Source organism: Melanotaenia boesemani, chromosome 16, assembly GCF_017639745.1.
Source record: "Melanotaenia boesemani isolate fMelBoe1 chromosome 16, fMelBoe1.pri, whole genome shotgun sequence".
NCBI classification, from domain to species: domain Eukaryota; kingdom Metazoa; phylum Chordata; class Actinopteri; order Atheriniformes; family Melanotaeniidae; genus Melanotaenia; species Melanotaenia boesemani.
In genome coordinates, this window is record NC_055697.1 from 5,705,693 (window position 1) to 5,724,827 (window position 19,135).

Genomic DNA, 19,135 nt, shown 5'->3' on the forward strand with positions numbered 1-19,135 from the left:
GTGGAAGCAGTGTAATGCCATCAGTTAAGCCATTGTGGTCTTTAGCAGTGACTGGAAATATCTCCCATTTTTTTGTATGTTGTCACTGGTATCTCTGAAGGGATTCTGTGGTAAATGGTGGCTGCATGAGCATTTTAAAAATGTTGTTTATTAGCCACTTTTTGTGCTACCTTTAGACCTGATAATCCGCTAGACTCTGTATGACTGGGTTCGAGTTTGCTTTTACACTAGGGCGCATTCACACTGGCTCTGTTTAGTCTCCTTTACCCTCTTAAAATCCCGAAGTTTTCACCCAAAACAGGTTTTTGTGGAGAAAAGACTTGAGGGCCCACTATTTTACTGGGCTACTGTTGCTGATGTAACGGATGTTGCAGCATCATCTGCTACTGGAGTACAGTATGGCTTCAAAGGTACATTTAATTTGTGACTGGTCTGAAATAATGTTTACTGAATCTACAGTAATGATTCTAGCCTGGAATGATGTACGTCATTCACACGTCAAGAATCTTAGCTTTCAAATGGTGTATAACATGTGTAGGTACTTGGAAGGTACACTGAGTAGAACACATATTTATTTGTCACATCCCATATTGTTCCACGGTCCCACACGGGCTGTCTGGTACCAACGGATTAAACCCTGGTCTGTTTCAATGAGTAATCTGGTCCGTTTGGAGTAGTTTGAAAGTTCATTCACACTTTGGTGCAGAACAACCAAGCAAACTCTGGTCCACTTGAAAACCTGAAGTCTCAGGTCACTTCCAAGTAAACCCTGATCCGGTTTGCTGACAGTGTGAAAGCAAACAGAAGAGATTCTGAACCATAGGGCTGAGGCCACCTAGAGGGCCAACGAAAACTTTCCGTTTTTCACCTGTGAGCCGTGAGGGCCGCCAATATATATATATATATATATATATATATATATATATATATGTATATATGTTTGTGTTTGTGTGTGTGTGTGTGTGTGTGTGTATGATGTATGAGAAAATGGTCTCTGATTCCACTAAAATATTATATAAATTTTTTCCATTTAATCAGTAGTGACAGAGATGTGAGCTGTTTGTGGCTAGCCTCACATCTCTGTCAGCAGCTCTGCTTCTGGCATTGAGTCCTGGGCAGGCTCAGTACGTGTGATGCTGGAGGCAGACATCATTTAATTTGGCCATCATTTGCAGATTGACTGTTCACATCTCTAATGCCTTACACTTTCTCTGAACAGACTGGATAAAACTACCACAGGATGGTCAGATCAGACAATTTACATTTCTTATACTATTCTAGTTGAGATCAAACTTTTAGAGTATTTTTGATTCCTCCTCTGGTAATGTTACACACACTTACACTGTTCTTACACAAGGCCAAATCTTCTCTGATATGATTTCTTGGGAGTTTGCACAGAGCCGTAAATCTTCTGCATGTACGTACATTTGGCTCCCTGCTGCTTTAAAGGTTCAGCTCAGCGTGATGTCTGAGCGCAGTAATGCAGTGCTGCTTGCTGATTTGGTTTTGTTCTGTTGCTTTGTCATGAGCGACTGGCTAGAGGCTGCTTGAGTGAACGATGAGGTGCAGTGTCTGAACGCTTTAGGGCGGTGAGCGTTGGAAAACAGAACAACACACAGACACACGTGCATCCACAAAGACACCGACATGTCTTCACTACAACACAAAAACTCCGTCTTTCTTCCCGTCTCATTTCCAGTCATACTGCTTCAGGCTGTGTGCAGAATTCATTCACTGTGCAAATGGAAGCCAGCTCTGCTCTGCAGAGTCATTTAGTCGCATATCCAGTCTGGCAACAGAGACTCTTCATGCTCTTCACCAACACATCAGAGCAACTCATTTAAGAGTCGGTATGACTAGCCTTGTCTCTGACTCCGGGTCTTTACTGTCCCCTCAGGTTGTACGTGCCTGGTTTGCTTTTACAGAACTCATTATGTGATAAGCAATGAGATTAATATGGATCAGCAAAATGTTTGGTCTCCTGTTACTGCTACAACAAACCAGCCGCAGAGAAGACGATGTTACGGGGACCCACCTCCTGCAGTTTTCAAATAATTGTCAAACATCAGACAAAATTATATTATATAATGTTATATTTATATTAAATAAACTGTATTTTTAGTGCGCAGCTTCTCAGGCCTTATTCCATTTCCTTCTTCCTCTCTGCAGATGCGAAGCACTCGAGGGGTCTCTGTTTGGCCTGTGGGATTTGTGGGTGGCCGAACATATGAGCGCCCCCTGGTGTCCGGAGGTAAAGTTGTGGGCTGGTACACCGGCTGGAGACCGGACAGACCCTTTGCCACTGACATGGCAGGTAAGAAGCTATTTAAAGATCTAGTCAAACATGCTATTTGAACATATTTCAGACTAATTAAAACCTTCATCACTGTTCAGGAGGTTTGCGCAGTACGGAAGATCTTTGCACACGCTAGGAAGCACCACTCCTAACATGTAACATACCAAAATGGCAGGGAGAAACTCAGCCACTTTCCACTGCTAATGTGTTCTCCAACAAATCTGCTTTTGTTTGAAATGAATCATGAAAGTCCTGCTAGTTTCCATGAAGATGAAAAGGGTTTGATAGTGAAGTATTCACTCTTCCTATCATATACTGTCTTGGAATTCACTCCTTTTTGGATCCTCATGTGTTTCTGAGATGAATTTGGAGGCTATCCCTGGATTCTCCTGACTGATGCTTGATAGGTGTCCATCTTCAACATCGACTGATGGGTTCCTGAGATATTTGCCTGTGTACCACCTCTATAAAAACATATGTGAAACTGCTCAAGTTCACTATTTTAGCTTCTACTTTTGCACATTTCCTCATTAGACATTACTTTACTCAGTCCTACTTTGCTGATTCCTAGATGAATCGGGCTGCTATCCTCTAGTTTTTAATGAAGTCATGTGGTTTTATTTTAGGAGGAGATATCTATATACATTTTCTACTGTGTTCCAGGTGTAATTAATTGGTTTCTCCTACCACTGCTATGCAGATGACACTCAGCTTTTCCTTTCTTTCCCACCTGACGACACAACCGTCTCAAAGCGAATATCAGCATGCCTTGCAGATATCTCCGCATGGATGAAGGATCGCCACCTTCAGCTAAATCTGTCCAAGACTGAGCTTATTGTCTTTCCAGCCAATCCTTCTTTACCGCCACAGATAAGTGTGCAGCTTGACTCAATCACACTAGTGCCTACGTCTTCTACCAGGAATCTTGGTGTCATGGTAGACAACCAGCTGACCTTTAAGGACCATGTTGCCTCGGTTTCCCGGTCTTGCCTATTTGCTCTCTACAACATCAGGAGGATCAGACCCTACCTGACTGAACACACGACCCAGCTCCTGGTCCAGGCTCTGGTCATTTCACGCATTGACTACGGCAACTCCTTACTGGCTGGCCTGCCTGCATGCTCAGTTAAACCTCTGCAGATGATCCAGAACGCAGCAGCACGTCTGGTCTTCAACCAGCCCAAAAGAGCTCATGTCACTCCGCTGCTAATTGCTCTTCACTGGCTTCCAGTTGCAGCACGCATCAAATTCAAAGCTCTGCTTCTGGCTTACAAAACAATAACCCAAACGGCTCCGGTCTACCTTCACTCCTTAATCCAGAGCTACACTCCCTCTCCACAGTTACGCCTAGTGCTCCCACCACAACGTGGCGAAAAATCAGTAGCTAGACTCTTCTCCTCTGTTGTTCCCCGGTGGTGGAACGATCTACCAAACTCCGTCCGATCCGCAGAGTCCTTATCCACTTTTAAGAACAAGCTAAAGACTCAGTTGTTTAAGGAGCATTTCCACACTTAGCTTAACTAAATTAGTTAGAAAGATTTGTCCAGCTCTTTGGCTCAACCAAGTACTGAAGAAGCTGTGTGCACTTATGCCCAAGATGATATTGTGTGATGAAATCATGCACTTATGACCAAGTTGATATTGTGTGATGAAATCATGCACTTATGACCAAGTTGATATTGTGTGATGAAATCGTGATCTTGTATTTAAATAAAATGACTTAAAAAAAAAAAAAAAAAAAAAATTATATGCACTGCCTCTAGTACTTCATGATAGCACCTGGGTCCAACTGGACTCAAAGCGGTCTGACTATCACTTAACTATGACGTCCCATCTTGTTTGAATTCATGCTTGTGTTGTTCTTACTCTCAAATGTAAGTTGCTTTGGATAAAAGCGTCTGCTAAATGACTGTAGAATAGAATAGAATAGAATAGAATAGAATAGAATTACTCTAACACAGTAACGCATATCTTGATTCAGAACTTCTGTAGTTTTAAGACCAAGATTATACATACAGCCCTTATGTTTATGGAGATAGACTTGATTTTGGTATGTCATTTTGGACAGGATGAAGAAAAATTGACCTCATGATGGAGAGGTTAAATTTGATTATGTCCACCAAACTTTATGAGTGACTCACTTTGAATCTTTGAATCTTTTCTCTGATTTTAAACACTGGGCCTTCCCATTTTACTGTGGTTTACCAGTCTAGCTGATTTCAGCTGTTTTCATATTTAATAATTCTTTCAAACAGATAGCTGCAGATCTTAAGAGCCTTTCCTGACCAAGGGAACAAACTCTGCCCCAAAACAACACACATGGTGATCTAACAAAAGGCTTCTTTGCTGAGTTAACACTCTGCGATTCTCCTAACAGGGTAAAATCTGTCATCATAAGTGTAGAAACAATGTCACACATGAGTGGGCACAGCCTCTGGCTCAGGAGGTAGAGCTCATTTCAGCTGATGATCAGAAATCTAGATCTCTACTCCCTCAAATCTTCATGTTGAGCTTTCTTTTTGGCAAGAAACCGAACCCCTAATTTACCCTTAAGCATCATCAGTGCAGTCTGAATGCGCCACAAAGCACAGTGTGAGGTAGTGAATGTGGTGTGAAAACAAGGGTATATAAAGGCAATATAATAAACAATTCTAGACCTAAAGATTAACAAAGATAGTTATTAATGAGTTTAATAAGAGCTACATTAACTGTAAATTAACATACTCAGCTGATGTTTGACCCAAACTGGGGTTAGTGAATGCACCTCACCCGAGGAAGAACAGAAGCAGCAATAAGCTGTAGTTAAAGGAGATCCACAAAAAATATATATATATATATATATATAAAAACATAAAAATAAATAAATTAATAATAATAATAATAATAATAATAATAAACTTTAACAGCCTGCTTTAGTTTGGAGTAAATTGTTGAGTAATTATAATGAATTTTCTTTCGAATTTGTGGGAGTAAGCCAGCCTGGGTCATCTCTACCACTTGATTTGGGGATGTAATACCAAAATTAAGCTTTTTTTTTATTTCAATACTGTTTCAAATTTTGATACCATTTCACTGTTGTTTCCAAATTATTAACTGTTATTCAACGATTTGTTAAAACACGTTGATTTTCATGATAATTCAATGATAATCCAGAGAAAAAGAAAAAAAATGCAAATAAACATTTTTTTTGTGAAAAATGTTTGCAGAATTGTGCAGTGTCTCTCTGTAATAGCAGAACTGAGTTAGGAAAAGAAGATTTTTGATCTATTTACCGATTATATTTGTAATGTTTTGGCCTGTTTGCATCCTTTAGGATGGAGAACAAACAGAACATCTTTGTCTGTGCTCTTTGAATGTTGGTCTCTCTTTTTGGGGATTAATTTGCCATAAAAATGAGATTTGATCCTTCCCATTCAATATTTAGATTTTTACACACTAATGAGCTGATGTGGTTGTTTATGCCTGAGATTTATCACCTTACAGGCAAAGTCAAGTTGAGTAGATCAGATCTAGTAGTTCTAGTAACCTTTATTTATAACCAGGTGAATCAGTTAGAACAAGTTCTCATTTACAGTGGCGACCTGGCCAAGAGGCAGAAGAAAGAGGCAACACAGAAACAATGAAGTCAGGAAAACACAAACAAACAAAAACTCTGAGATGTGACGGCCTGAACAGACTCAGAACTGAATCAAAGTCAGGAAAGTTGAACTGGAGGCCAAAACAGATCTGAAAGCTGGACGTGTATGATTAAAGCTGTTTGTCAACATCATCAGATCATTTTTCTGACCAGTTACCCTGATGGGTCAGAAAGGTGTTAACAGAGTTCCTCAGTAATGACTGAAGAGGAAGTAACACAGTCACGATTAAAGCAGACGTTGATCATTTCACATTGAACATTATATTTCAGCTCAGTGTGTAACAGCATCACCAGAGATTTACCAAGAAAAGGATAAATACAGGAAGGATGTAAGAAGCAAGCTGTTGCACATGGCATTAGGGCTGCAACAAAAATAATCGACAACGAATTTAGCCGTCGACAAAAAAACAAAACAAAACAAAACAAAAACAAAAACAAAAAAAAACTACAGAGTGAGACATCGTTTCTAATCGTATCTCTGCTGAGAGTTGCACATGCACAATAAAGTCCACCAGGGGAAAAATATGGCAGCGGGCTAGGTAGCAGAACCACGGCAGAGGACATCAAAATTAGAATAGTATAGACCATTAGAATAGTATTTTCCCATTAAATCCAATGGAAAATGAAACTTTTGAGTGGTAGTGTGAATGTTATCTGTTTAGCTAAAATTTGATCTGACTGTTTTTTTCTTCCCTTCATCTTTCCATCCATTTGTCTTAGGTTTTGTCTCATGTCTGACTGACTGACACCATCTGTTCAGTAAAGCACAGAGGTGAATTTGTTCATATGTGCTGCAGAATCCTGCAACTCAATGGAAACACAAAACATTAGTCTGATTTACTTCTTCATTCTGTGACTTGCACCGTGTGACTTGTAAACATGGCCGTGCCTGAACGTCAGGAGGACAATGTACAGTCACCAGTTACTTTATCAGGTCCACCTTGCTAGTACCAGCTGGGCCGCTTTTACCTTCAGAACTGCCTTAATTCTTGGTGTCATAGATTCAACAAGGTGTTGCCTTCCTCAGAGGTTTTCTCCATATTGACATGACAGCATCACACAGCTGCTGCAGGTTTGTCGGCTGCATCCATAGTGAGAATCTCCCGTTCCACCACATCCCAAAGCTGCTCTACTGGACTGAGATCTGGTGACTGTGGAGGTTGGATCCAGTGGTTATTGGAGTTCTTGTTGCCTGCTGCTCAGTTTAAACTTCAGTAAGTTGTATTGAGCATGTCTACAAGAATAAATGCAGTGAGTTGCTTCCATGTAATTGGCTGATTTGCTTTTTGAGTTTAGGCATACGAAGCTAAATGTCCAGTATTTTGAGCCTAATGGAGCCTGGACCCAATTTAAACCCTGCTGATCAACAAATTTTTAATTCGATTACTAGAAAAAGGCAATTACAGAAAATGACAAGAACACATATCAATAATGTGAGAATCAGTGAACTCCATGTATTTCAGTGCAGTAATGTGACTGAGAGGATAAGTGAGTTTTCGAACGTTGCATCCACATTCGCTTATTATCCTCCTAATGAAAGCAAAAGACCAAAGCTGACATCCCCATCAGTCCAGGCGCCTCTTCATCTCTCCTGTGTAAAAATCCAGTCAGCACCCACACTCCCTCTGACCTGAGAGAAAATAATTCATCACACTGACCAAATAATAACACCCTGTCAGTCAGCACTCACCGCTTCTCTTCCCACACACTCTGCATTCAGGTCATGGAAGACAGCTTTTGTTGCAAAATAATATCAAATATGGAGATAAATTATGCTGCAGCAGAGGTGGATACAAATGGTGATTACATGCTTGTCCCAAACACATACGTCAACACAAAGAGCACACAAACATGCACACATATGCGCTTGGGACTAGTTTTAATTAAACCATGATAACAGGAGCAAACCTCCCTTCTTACATTTTTTTCTAGCTTTTTTTTCTTTTTGCTCCACCTCAGCCAATATCTTTTTCTTCCATCTTCCTTTGAACCCTAATCTCACACACAAACACGCTTTCACACACATTGTAATTATCGGCCTTTCTTTTACGCTGCTCGATGTAATTACACTGTCAATTTGCGACACAAAGATTTACAGCCGCACCTTTATTAAGAGGCCCATTCTTTTAGTTTTTGCTCTAAATTCTGCAAAGACAACAATGGCTGCACAGAGCAAACAACCCAAACTTTATTCACTCTTAAATTACTATTCATAGGATTTACAATGGGGCGTCTGCAGAGAGCTCAGTGAGTGCCAGTCTGTGTCTTAATAGTATTGTGTGATACAGCAGTGAATTGTTAGCAGAAACTAAAGCCTCCCACCTACTGCTCTGTTGCATTTAGCTACACAATGGAGCTCAGACAATGATGGTGTGTGTATATTTGATTTAACACATGTGTGCACACACAAATATGATGGGAGAGAGACACTAACGCACACCTGGCAGCTCTTGAACTGAGACAAGTGGATGAGTTTGTATGTTTCGAGACAGAAGCATGAACACATGCATGCAGTTAAACAAAAGCACATTACAGCTACAAATTGCACACAGAGGAAATACAAAGAAGATGCAGGCACAGACACGGCCACATGAAGGAGGTTGTGCCTTTGTTCAAGTGGTACTTGTGTCTTGGGAGTGCTTTTTGAGATAGGGACATGAAAGTGTTTAACCTCCAGTAACCTCAGTGTTTCTACCTGCTGCTGAGATGGTGTGCAGACAGTGCGGTAGAGACTGTGTTGAGGAGCAGCTGAAAACCTCCATCCTCTACTGATACAGTTAGCACTGAACCCAACAGAATAAATCAGTAAAATATATTTATTAAGTCAGAGATTACACTCACAAGTCACTTTATGAGGTCCATTTGTTCAGCTGATTGTTAATACAAATATCTACTCAGTCAATCACATGGCAGCAACTCAACACATCTAATCATGTAGACATGGTGAGAACGACTTTCTGAAGTTCAATCTGAGCATCAGAATGAGGAAGAATAAAGATTTAAGTGACTTTGAACATGGCATGGTTGTTGCTCTGAGTATTTCAGGAACTGCGATCTGAGAATGGACAGACTGGTTGGAGATGATAGAAAGGCAACAGGAAGTTAAATAAGCACTGGTTCCAGCCAAGATATATAGAACAGCATCTCTGAACACACAACACACACACTCACCAACACTGGACAATAGAAGATGGAGAAACGTTGCTGGTCTGATGAGTCTCCGTTTCAGCTCCATATTCAGATGGTAGGATCAGAATTTGGTGGAAACATCATGAAAACATGGATCCATCCGGCCTTGGATCAATGGTTCAGGGTGCTGGTGGTGATTTTCTTGGCACAATACACAGAGTTATTGTTGCTGACCATGTCCACCTCTTTGTCCACATTTGTCTTTAGATGTGAGCAGGTGTGAGCTGGTAGTTTTCTGAGTCTTTTGCAAATCTTTTCAAAGTCTTCTGATGTAAGCCCTGTATAAATTTCATAATGAGTTTGGGAATGACGATACACTCACCAGCCCCTTTATTAGCTCCACCTCCTTGGATTATTTAATAGCACAAATGACTAATCAGCCAATCACATGGCATCGACTCAACACATCTAGTCGTGTAGCCATGGTAAAGATGACTTGCTGAAGTTCAAACTGAGCATCAGCATGAGGAAGAAAGGGGATTTAAGACACTTTAAACATGGCATTGTTGTTGGTCTGAGTATTTCAGAAACTTGATGATCTACTGGGGTTTTCACACACAACCATCTCTAGGGTTTACAGAGAATGGTCTGAAGAAGAGAAAATATCCAGTGAGCAGCGGTTGTCTGGACCAGAATGTCTGGTTGATGTCAGAGGTCAGAGGGGAATGGGCAGACTGGTTGGAGATGATAGAAATGCCACAGGAAGTCAAGCACTGGTCCTTACCAAGGTATGCAGAATAGCACCTCTGAACACTCCTGTCAGCTAAAAACAGAAAACTAAGGCTACAATTCACACAGATTTACCAAAACTGGACAATAGAAGATGAAGAAACGTTGCTGGTCTGATGAGTCTCCATTTCAACTCCACATTCAGATGGTAGAGTCAGAATTTGGTGGAAACATAATAAAAATATGGATCCATTCTGACTTGTATCAATGTTTCAGGCTGCTGCTGGTGTAATGGTGTGAGGGATATTTTCTTGGCCCAGTTTGGGCACCTGAGTACCAACATACCTGGTTTAACCACCACAGCCTACCTGAGTATTGTTGCTGACCATGTCCATCCGTTATAAACCCAGTGGAGCATCTTCTGATGCTACTTCCAGCAGGATAATGCACCATGTCACAAAGATCAGATCATCTCCACCTGCTTTCTTGAACATGGCAATGAGTTCACTGGACTCAACGGCCTCCACAGTCAATATTTTGATCCCCATCTCCTTCATGATTCCAGGTGTTGGCTGATTTCCATTAAAACCCAGATGTGACTAATCAGTGGATCATAAAAACGATGCTTATTATCCCTTCATCTGAGAAAAGAAAGTATATTCTCCTATATATATATATATGTATATTAATATATCAGGACAGGCATAAAACCTATGTACACCCTATGATTACATCCTGCAGCAGAAATAAGTTCTGTGTATGATGGCATCAGTCTCACGTTCCTGTGGAGGAATTTTTTCCCACTCTGTTCATAACATTGTTTTAATCCACTAACATTTGCAGACACTTATGTACAGTTCCCTGAAGGTCCCACCAGAGTTTTCCCATCCAGTCAAGATCTAGATTTTAATTAGAAATCTTGACTTTTTTTCCTTTTATCTTTCAGTTTTTCAATTGTAGATTTGTTGATGTGGCTCGGATCATTGTCCTTTTGCACAGCCCAGTTTTTGGCATAATTATAGCTGTTGGAGAGATAAATACTTCTTAATTCAGATGAGTTTATGGTCCACTCAGTCACTGCAAGGTGTCCTGTTGCTGTAAAACAAGCTCAATATCATTGACCTCCAGCACCATGCTGGAGGTGTTTATTGTGATAAGATGTATTTTGTTTTCACCAAACATGCTGCTGTGAATTATAACCAAACAGCATTTTTGTCTCTTCTGTCCAAAGGGCACTGCTCCACAAGTCTTGTGGTTTGTTTAGATGCAGTTTTGCGAACCTAAGCTGTCTTGGCAACCCTTCCGAATGAGCCAGACTTGCTCAGGCTTTTTGTTACAGTACTGTCAGGAACTTTTATTTTACATTTAAATGTTTTTTGTTTTTGTTGTTTTTTTTATTTTTATTTTTTTTTTCATTTCTGACCTTGGAGGGAATTTGCTGGGAAATCCATTTCTGGGAAGATTGACAGCTGTACTAGCACTGACTCTTTCTGCACAATATTGGATTAAATTGTTTGGAAATGGCCTTCTGAGATTGATGGGTAGCAAAAATAGCTGACGTCTTCCCTCTTTGACATTGTGTTAACACGGCGCTAAATGCTCCACACCAGAAACCTGCCAAAACTTCTGCTTTTATAGAGGTGCTCACACTTGCTGATGGCCATCTGTGTAAGTGATGGCATCTGGTTGCTACTTACCCTCTTGATTCATTTGGAAGCAGCAAGGATTTGCTTAATTTTTCCCCACAGTGCATCTGGATTTTAGCAAAAACAGTATATTATCCCTCAATTCTATGGTTTTACTTGTGTTGTCAAGTGCATAAAGACACAGTTTAATGTTTTAATGCATTATTTGCTAGTCCTTAGACCTTTGAAGTCCCCACATAAAAGATTAAAAGGTGCTGAAGCCAGACCAGATGTTACATATCACGTGTTCTTGGGTACACTTCTACATTTCACAGCTATTTACTAAGCAGAAAATGGACTTTAATTGGATTGATTGGCTCTGCTTATGTGATGCACTGGAGGTCTGAGCAGACTTAACTAAAATCAGGGCAAAGTGTGGCTGCTGGTGCAGGGAGTTCATGGAGAAAAATCTGCAGTGATAGGGTATGAATAAGGACCAGATCAGGACTCTTTTCCTACAAAGACTGTTTTATTGAAGATGGATATAGCCTCGGGGTCTGCAAAGTTAAGTCAGCATGGAAGTGCCTCAGGCCAGGTAACCACATGCAGTTTTTCCCTAAGTGATATTGTTTAACTGGTTTTAAGGAGACAGCATGTGAGAAATAACACTGTAGCCACCATCTTGTTTCAGGAAGCTCCCATGCAGCAACGCTGCTGCTACTTCTCAGGGAGCCAATCACATGGGTGCACATGGTTGCTCTGGCAACTCTGAAAATGGTGGAGAAGCACTTCAAGTTATGTCTATCTATCCAGAGCTGTAGTTGTATGATGTATTAGACAGACACAATTATACTGAAGACAGAAGAGTCCGGTTGTGGGAGTGTAGACGGTGTTGTTGGTGAATGTATCTCAGCTTCTTGACAGCAGTGTCAGCCCTCACTTGAGAGTTGCTGCTTTTTTATGAAAAGAACTGGCAGGGCACATGGAAGCTCTTCATCCCAGTTTCTCTGCCAGCACTTTTCAGATGGAGAAATATTCACTGGGATTTGTTTTGAAAGCCAGCATGGGATCGCTAGACTTCTGGTTGTAAATAACTAAAAGAAAAGAGCCTTTCTCTTCTGATTTCAGGGAGCATTTCCAAGTTAGTCAATAGTCTCAATGGACTCTTGTAATTGACAAGTTATCATATATGTGGCATCGTGTTGGTTCTCTGCTACATCTCACCCCTAGTTTGGCTCATCTGTTAAGCCACAACCCAGCATGAACTACTGCCTCTAATGTGTTCATCAATGTAAAAAAAAGGTGTATATGATGGGTAAAAATGCAAGTTTATTTAGAAGAATATTTACAAAAAACTTGGTTGCTCAATTTGCTCTACACTAATGAGAAAAAATAAAAAAGCAAAACAATGGGAACAATAAAACAAATAATAAGAACAGTAAAAATGAATAAAACAATTAAAACACAACAAGAAAGGCAAGCTCCACTATGTTTAAAGGCTAGTGCAGAGTGGTTTTAGCAGGGCCTTACAAACAGAAGGTGACTGAGCAGCTTTAATGTGTAGAGGCAGACACAGAGAAACCCTGTCACCTCTGGAAATGAGTCTGGATGTGGGGAACCTCCAGGAACATCTGGGCGGAAGAGCTCAGCGCTCTGACTGGAACATGCTGATTAACTAACTCAGATAAATTGGAAGGATCCATGCCATTTAATGCTATAAAAGCACGTAATAAAGGTTTGACCTGATCCTTACGCTGACAGGGAGCTGGTGAAAATCAGCAGGCGCTCCATAACTCACCTGTTTTAGTTGATGTGTGGATGCAGCTTGTAGAATTAAAACACTTTGAGTGGTCAACAAGATCAGAAAAAACAGTCCATTTACCATAAATGAGTGTCAAATGTTCTTTTGGTTTCAACTCAGATTCTCTATTTCTACATTAATATCGAGTTAACATTTAGATTTAGAAATTGTTCTCTCACTCTGATCTATCCTCATCACAGATTATATATTTGAGATTGAAATCTTTTACTAGTAACTGATAAATTATTTCTGATCATAAATCAAAGTATTGATTTTATTTGTTTTTTTATCTTTTGAAATCCTAGATCCTTTTGCTTTTGGAGCAGAAACATGTTAATTTTGGTTAAATAAAAAAAAAAAGAATTTCTGTGAATTTCCATTTGTTAATGGAAGTCAGTTATTTACTAACACTGTCCTCTGGGAGAAGCTGGACTTGGCTACAGTAAGTGGTTTCCTGGACTCTGACTGGCTTTTTTCTGCCTGTTTGTTTTCTGCCTTTGTCTGTTGTTACGGCCAGATGCTTGTTGCCATGGTGTTTTTCACACCGCATATCCTTGCTGTGGTCTCCTGTCAATCCTACATCATTGACTCTTGACATGTTTCTCATAGGATTTGCAGTCACTTTTGTTAATATTTAAAACAAGAACAGATCTTTTTCATCTACCATGATGCACATTGTTTTAGAAGAGATTTCTCACTAAGTGGATGTCAAGAGCTACATAAGCACTTCATTTATGTTTGGCTCATGATTCTGGGTTTACAATGTTGTGCTTGCTGAATGTACTTATATTTATAGAGACAAGGGGAATGGCATTTGCTCTGGAAATCAGCGCTCTTTCTGTAGCATTTCTGTAGGTGCAGGAACAGAATAGAGAGAGGACAAAGAAATAAACAAGGGATCCCATGGATCTGTGAGGCTATCAATACTTCAGGTTACACAACAATACAATAAATAAGTGAAGCCCTTGAGGCTGTGCCAGACAGCATGTATTAAAATGATCTTATTTAAATTATCTTTAATTTGAATCAGGTGTATAAACTACTGATATGACTATATGCATATGCAAACACCTTAAGTCCAAACATTGGATTGAAAGGAATGGCAAAGACTGTGGTCATGCAGCCTGACATGAGTCTAAACAGTTGCAGTTCAATTTAGCTTTATACAGCACCAGTTCACAACAAAGTCATCTCAAGGCACTCCGTCCAATTCAGTACAATTCATTATAGTCTAATTATGACCCAATTAAAACAAATCCATTATATGAGCCACATTAGTCTAGTTTGTAATAACTGTGTTCATATAAACCAATTTAAAAACAGAATCACATAGCTAAGAAAACCAGTGGGTTGCATCAAATCTTTAACTCTTCAATCCTGAGCTGCATGAGGAGACAGTGGCGAGGGAAAAACTCCCTTTTAAAAGGAAGGAAAACCTCCTTCACAACCAGAACCAGGACAGGAAAGAGGGGTCAACAAGCACCGTAACTCTAAGTCAGCTCTAATTAGCTGAGAAAGAATGACAACAATTCATTGATTTACATGGAGAGAGCATCATGGGACGTCCCCCAACAGTCTATAGTGGCATAACCCAGCATAACCAAATGGATGTATAAGAGTTACCAGGCCAGCCCTAACTATAAGCTTTATCATAAAAAGAATCTTAAAGACTGCACAACTTTTGCAATTTTCCACCTGTCATCGGCTAATTCTGCTTCCATCTTGCATCCTACCTGTACTGTGAGCTCTCTCCATCCAGCAAAAGAGTCTAGACTTTTATTCTTTCCCCTTCTCTCTTTCTTCTTCTGATAAAGTTTTCTTGTGTTTCTTTGGTGAATCAGGCACGGTGCGTGTTCAAAACGACCGGTGCATATCATGTGAAGCAAAACTCGGCTGCCATGTCACACACCGTCCTGGATGAAAAAGCTGTTTAGTGCAGTTTCTCAGCCTCGGGACACTGCTGGCCAAAAATGTGCACGATAGATGTCACAAGAAACCACACACAGTTTTAACCCATAAAGGCCTGACCCATTAAAAAAATGTTAAGAAAAGTCCAATTTTTTAACATGAGGTCTTTATTTGGCCCTTTAACAAAATCTAACCAAAAAATTAACATTTTTTGGGGGGGATAACTACCATTTATTACCATTTGATAGTTTCAAAATATTATAATGTGGTTTTCTGCTTCTTGGTATCTATTAGGGGACAGAAGACAAGTGTCAGATTGTGTTCAACAGGATTGTAAGCAAAGTTTATACCATAAATTAAAGCAAAATGTCTCAGAAACTGTCGGGCTCTTATGGGTTAAGATCAGAAATTTTTGTAATGCGTCTTTCAAGGCAGAGAAGGTGTCTGCTTCTTGAACCCAATCTGGGAGCACGCTCCACAAAGAGGTCTCTGATAATTCAAGGTTCTGCCTCTCATTCCACTTTTAGAACCTCGAGGAGCCACAAGTAAACCTGCAGTCTCAGAGTGAAGTGCTCTGGTGGAAAATCTGGAACTCTTAAATCTTCGACACCGTAAAATCCTGCTATCTTTCCTTAAAACGTGTTTTTATGGAAAAGACTTATTATGGACCAACTATTTTACTGGGTTACTTTTACCGAACCCTTGCTGATGTAACAGGACAGTTTTTCTTGCAGCATCATCATTCACACCTGGAAAATTTGCTTTCTAAAGATGTATAACATGTGTAGGAAGGGAGACTGAGTAAAATACATGTTTATTTGTCATGTTCTGGCCTCGGGCGTCTGGTACTAGTGCGTTACAATCCAGCAGAGCTTAATCACTAAGAGCTTATCTGTGAGGAGAATAATTTTAAATTCTATTCTGGATTTAACAGAAAGGCAGAGAAGATAAAACTGGAGAAATATTATCTCTGCTGCTGATTCTGGTCAGAACCCCTGCTGCAGCATTTTGGATCAACGGGAGACATTTCAGAACATTTCTGGGACAGAACAATAATTACAAATAGTAGTTAGCCAATCTGGAAGTAAGAGCTCCATGGGCTAGTTTTTCTGCATCACTCTGAGACAGGATGTTCCTGAGAAAGAATGTGATCCTAAAACCCTGTTTTAGATGTGAATTAAAAACAGATCCTGGTCCAGAATGACTCCAATGTTCCTCAGTAGTATCAGAAACCACCCAGTGTAATTGCATAACTGGGCAGTTTTGTCCTAATTATTACTCTGGTGTGTGAGGAAGACTCATCATTTACATTAACATACTAAAATCTACCAGATGTTCAAACCCTTTAACAGAGGTTCTTTAGTGGTTCTTCTGCTTTCTGTGAGAATACCAGCTACCAGTTTTCTTTGCAGGCTATTAGGCCTCCTGTTAGGTTTCACCTCTCCTCTTCCTCTTCTTCCTCTTGTTCAGCATTTGGCTCTGGTTTATTCTTTTTTATCGAGGCAGTCAGACAGGACTTCACGCTGAGACTGCTAATCAATTTCCATCTTCTGTGTCCTGCCCTGATGCTGGAAACTGGTTTTACAGCTTGTTATTGTGAAGCAATTTCAGGAAAAAAAAACACAAAATTGTGAATTCAGAAAATTGGGAGGAATCTTGGAACCAGGCTGAAGGTCAAAACTGGTGATTTTAGGGTCTGCAATATAAACAGACATGATTCTCCACTGGAAATCACTGCATGGACTCAGGAAGACTTCCAGAAATCAGCGTCTGTGAACACAGTTCACCATAAAATCCACAAATGCTGATTAAAGTTTGATCATGCAAAGAAGAAGCCGTATGTGAAGATGATCCATGCTACCCTCACTGGACCAATGCTCATTTAAAATGGTTGAGGCAAAGTGGATCAAACAATGAACACTGTGTCCTGCAGACTAAAGAGGAGAGGGAGCATCCAGCTTGTTATCAGTGGACAGGTGAAAAGCTGCATCTCTGATGGGATGGGGCTGCATTAGTGTCTATGGCGTGGGCAGCTTCCACATCTGTGAAGCTCCATCAATGCTGAAAAGTACATGGAGGTTTTAGAGCAACATCTGCTTCCATCCAGACAACGTCTCTTTCAGGGAAGACCTTGCAGATTTCAGCAAGACGATGCTGAACTACATCCTGCATCCATCACAGCAGCATGGCTTCACAGGAGAAGAGTCCGGCTGCTGAACTGGCCTGCCTGCAGTCCAGACCTTTTCACTAATACAAAACATCTGGAGCAGAAATCCAGCAACCAAGGTCCAGGACTGTAGAGCAGCTAGAATCCTGCATCAGACCAGAATGGGACAACATTTATCTCCTAAAACTCCAGCAACTGGTCTCCTCACTTCCCAGATGTTTACAGACAGATGTTAGAAGACGAGGAGATGCTACACAATGCTTAACATCAGCCTGGAACTACTTTTTACATGTTGCTTCCATCAGATTCACTATCAGCTTGTATTTACCATGAATCATAGAACTCCAGTCCTCAGATCCAAAATACATTCAGGATCTTCTGGTTTGTTTTGAACCAACCAGATCCCTCAGGTCATCAGGGTCAGGTCTACTTTCTGTTCCCAGAGTCAGAACTAAACATGGAGAGGCAGCGTTCAGCTTTTATGCTTCTCACATGTGGAACAAACTCCTAGAAAACTGCAGGTCTGCTGACTCAGCAGTTTTAACTTTTCTATTTGCTGCCTTTTATCAAAACAACTGTTAATTTCCACACTGGAACTTTATTTCTTGCATTTTATCTTTTATTTTATCTTTTTTCTGTTTTTTATGTACTTTCTTTTATTTCTTTTTAATGCACTTTTATTGCATCCTGCACCCCGCTGTACAGCTTTTAATGTTTTATGTAAAGCACTCTGAATTGTCTTGTACATGAAATGTGTTATACAAATAAACTTGCCTTAAACTTTACCATTTCATGGCAAGGCAACAGTTTCAACATCTGAAATGTTTTTTATGTTTTATTGGGATTAAAATGGGGATTGATGAGATTTGCTAATCATTGCATTTTGTTTTTATTTACATTTTACACAACATAATGGAACTGGGGTTGTAGTTTATTCCAGTGACGTGCGGTGAGATTCATGGCTGGTGAGGCACTGATTTACAGAAAGAAAGAACTGAAAAGAGCATCTTATTTCAATATCCATTCAACAGCATGCAACTACTGGTACTACTTCATATCCCATCAGCATTCCTCTTTCAATTAAACTCACACACCCTCTGTTACAAAACCCTTCAGTGAGAAAAGTAGCTGTTGACCGTCGTAAAGGTCGCTAGAAGTCACTAAATAACGTCACATCTAATGTGCAAATTAGCCTGGTACATATGGTTGTAATGGAGGCTAAATTGATGAAAAGACCAGCTAAAAATGTTTAAAAAGGCAAAACTAATAAAAATAAAATAAATTCTTTGGTTAATATTTTCTTTTTTTTTATTTTGTTTAATTTTATTAAGTGTAGGTTGTTCTCTAATTAGGAGTCTGCAACATTTCACAACACTTTTAACTTTCTAAATGTTTTCCTCCATACTCTTCATTAGCAGACGTTAATATCTGACGGTAAGCCAGCGTGGGATCAGCCAGCAGCAGCTTTGTACGTTTCATTTCCAGCCTGGTCGTGAAACAGAGGCGATCATCTCCTGCTCTATGCTGCAGCAGCAGCTGCTGCGTGAAGCCTCTTCTGATTGCTTCCATTCCTCATTGAGAAGAATAAACTATGTTCATATACGTCAGTCTTCAAAAGTCTTCAATAATACCAGAAAAAGTCACTAGATTTGTCGCTAGTCGCTTTGAAAAAAAAAGAAGTGCTAGAGGGGTCTGAAAACTAGCTAGATATAGCAACAAGGTCTCTAAGTTGGAAACACCGCATACACCGTGTTGGTGTGAGTGCGCCCCCTTGAGGTGAGGCAGAGTACTGTTTGCCTCACCTGCTGACTTTTCTCTGCATTTTACTGTACAATAAACAGGA

General features: G+C 40.1%; 1 protein-coding gene across 1 annotated transcript in view; it reads left to right on the forward strand.

Moving 5' to 3' along the window:
• b3gat2 (beta-1,3-glucuronyltransferase 2 (glucuronosyltransferase S)) overlaps window positions 1-19,135 on the forward strand; it is an 81,971-nt gene that overhangs the window by 41,106 nt on the left and 21,730 nt on the right. The window contains exon 2 of the mRNA XM_042010278.1: window positions 2,170-2,314. Coding sequence (XP_041866212.1) covers window positions 2,170-2,314 — 145 coding nt within the window. The remainder of the gene's footprint in view (window positions 1-2,169; window positions 2,315-19,135) is intronic.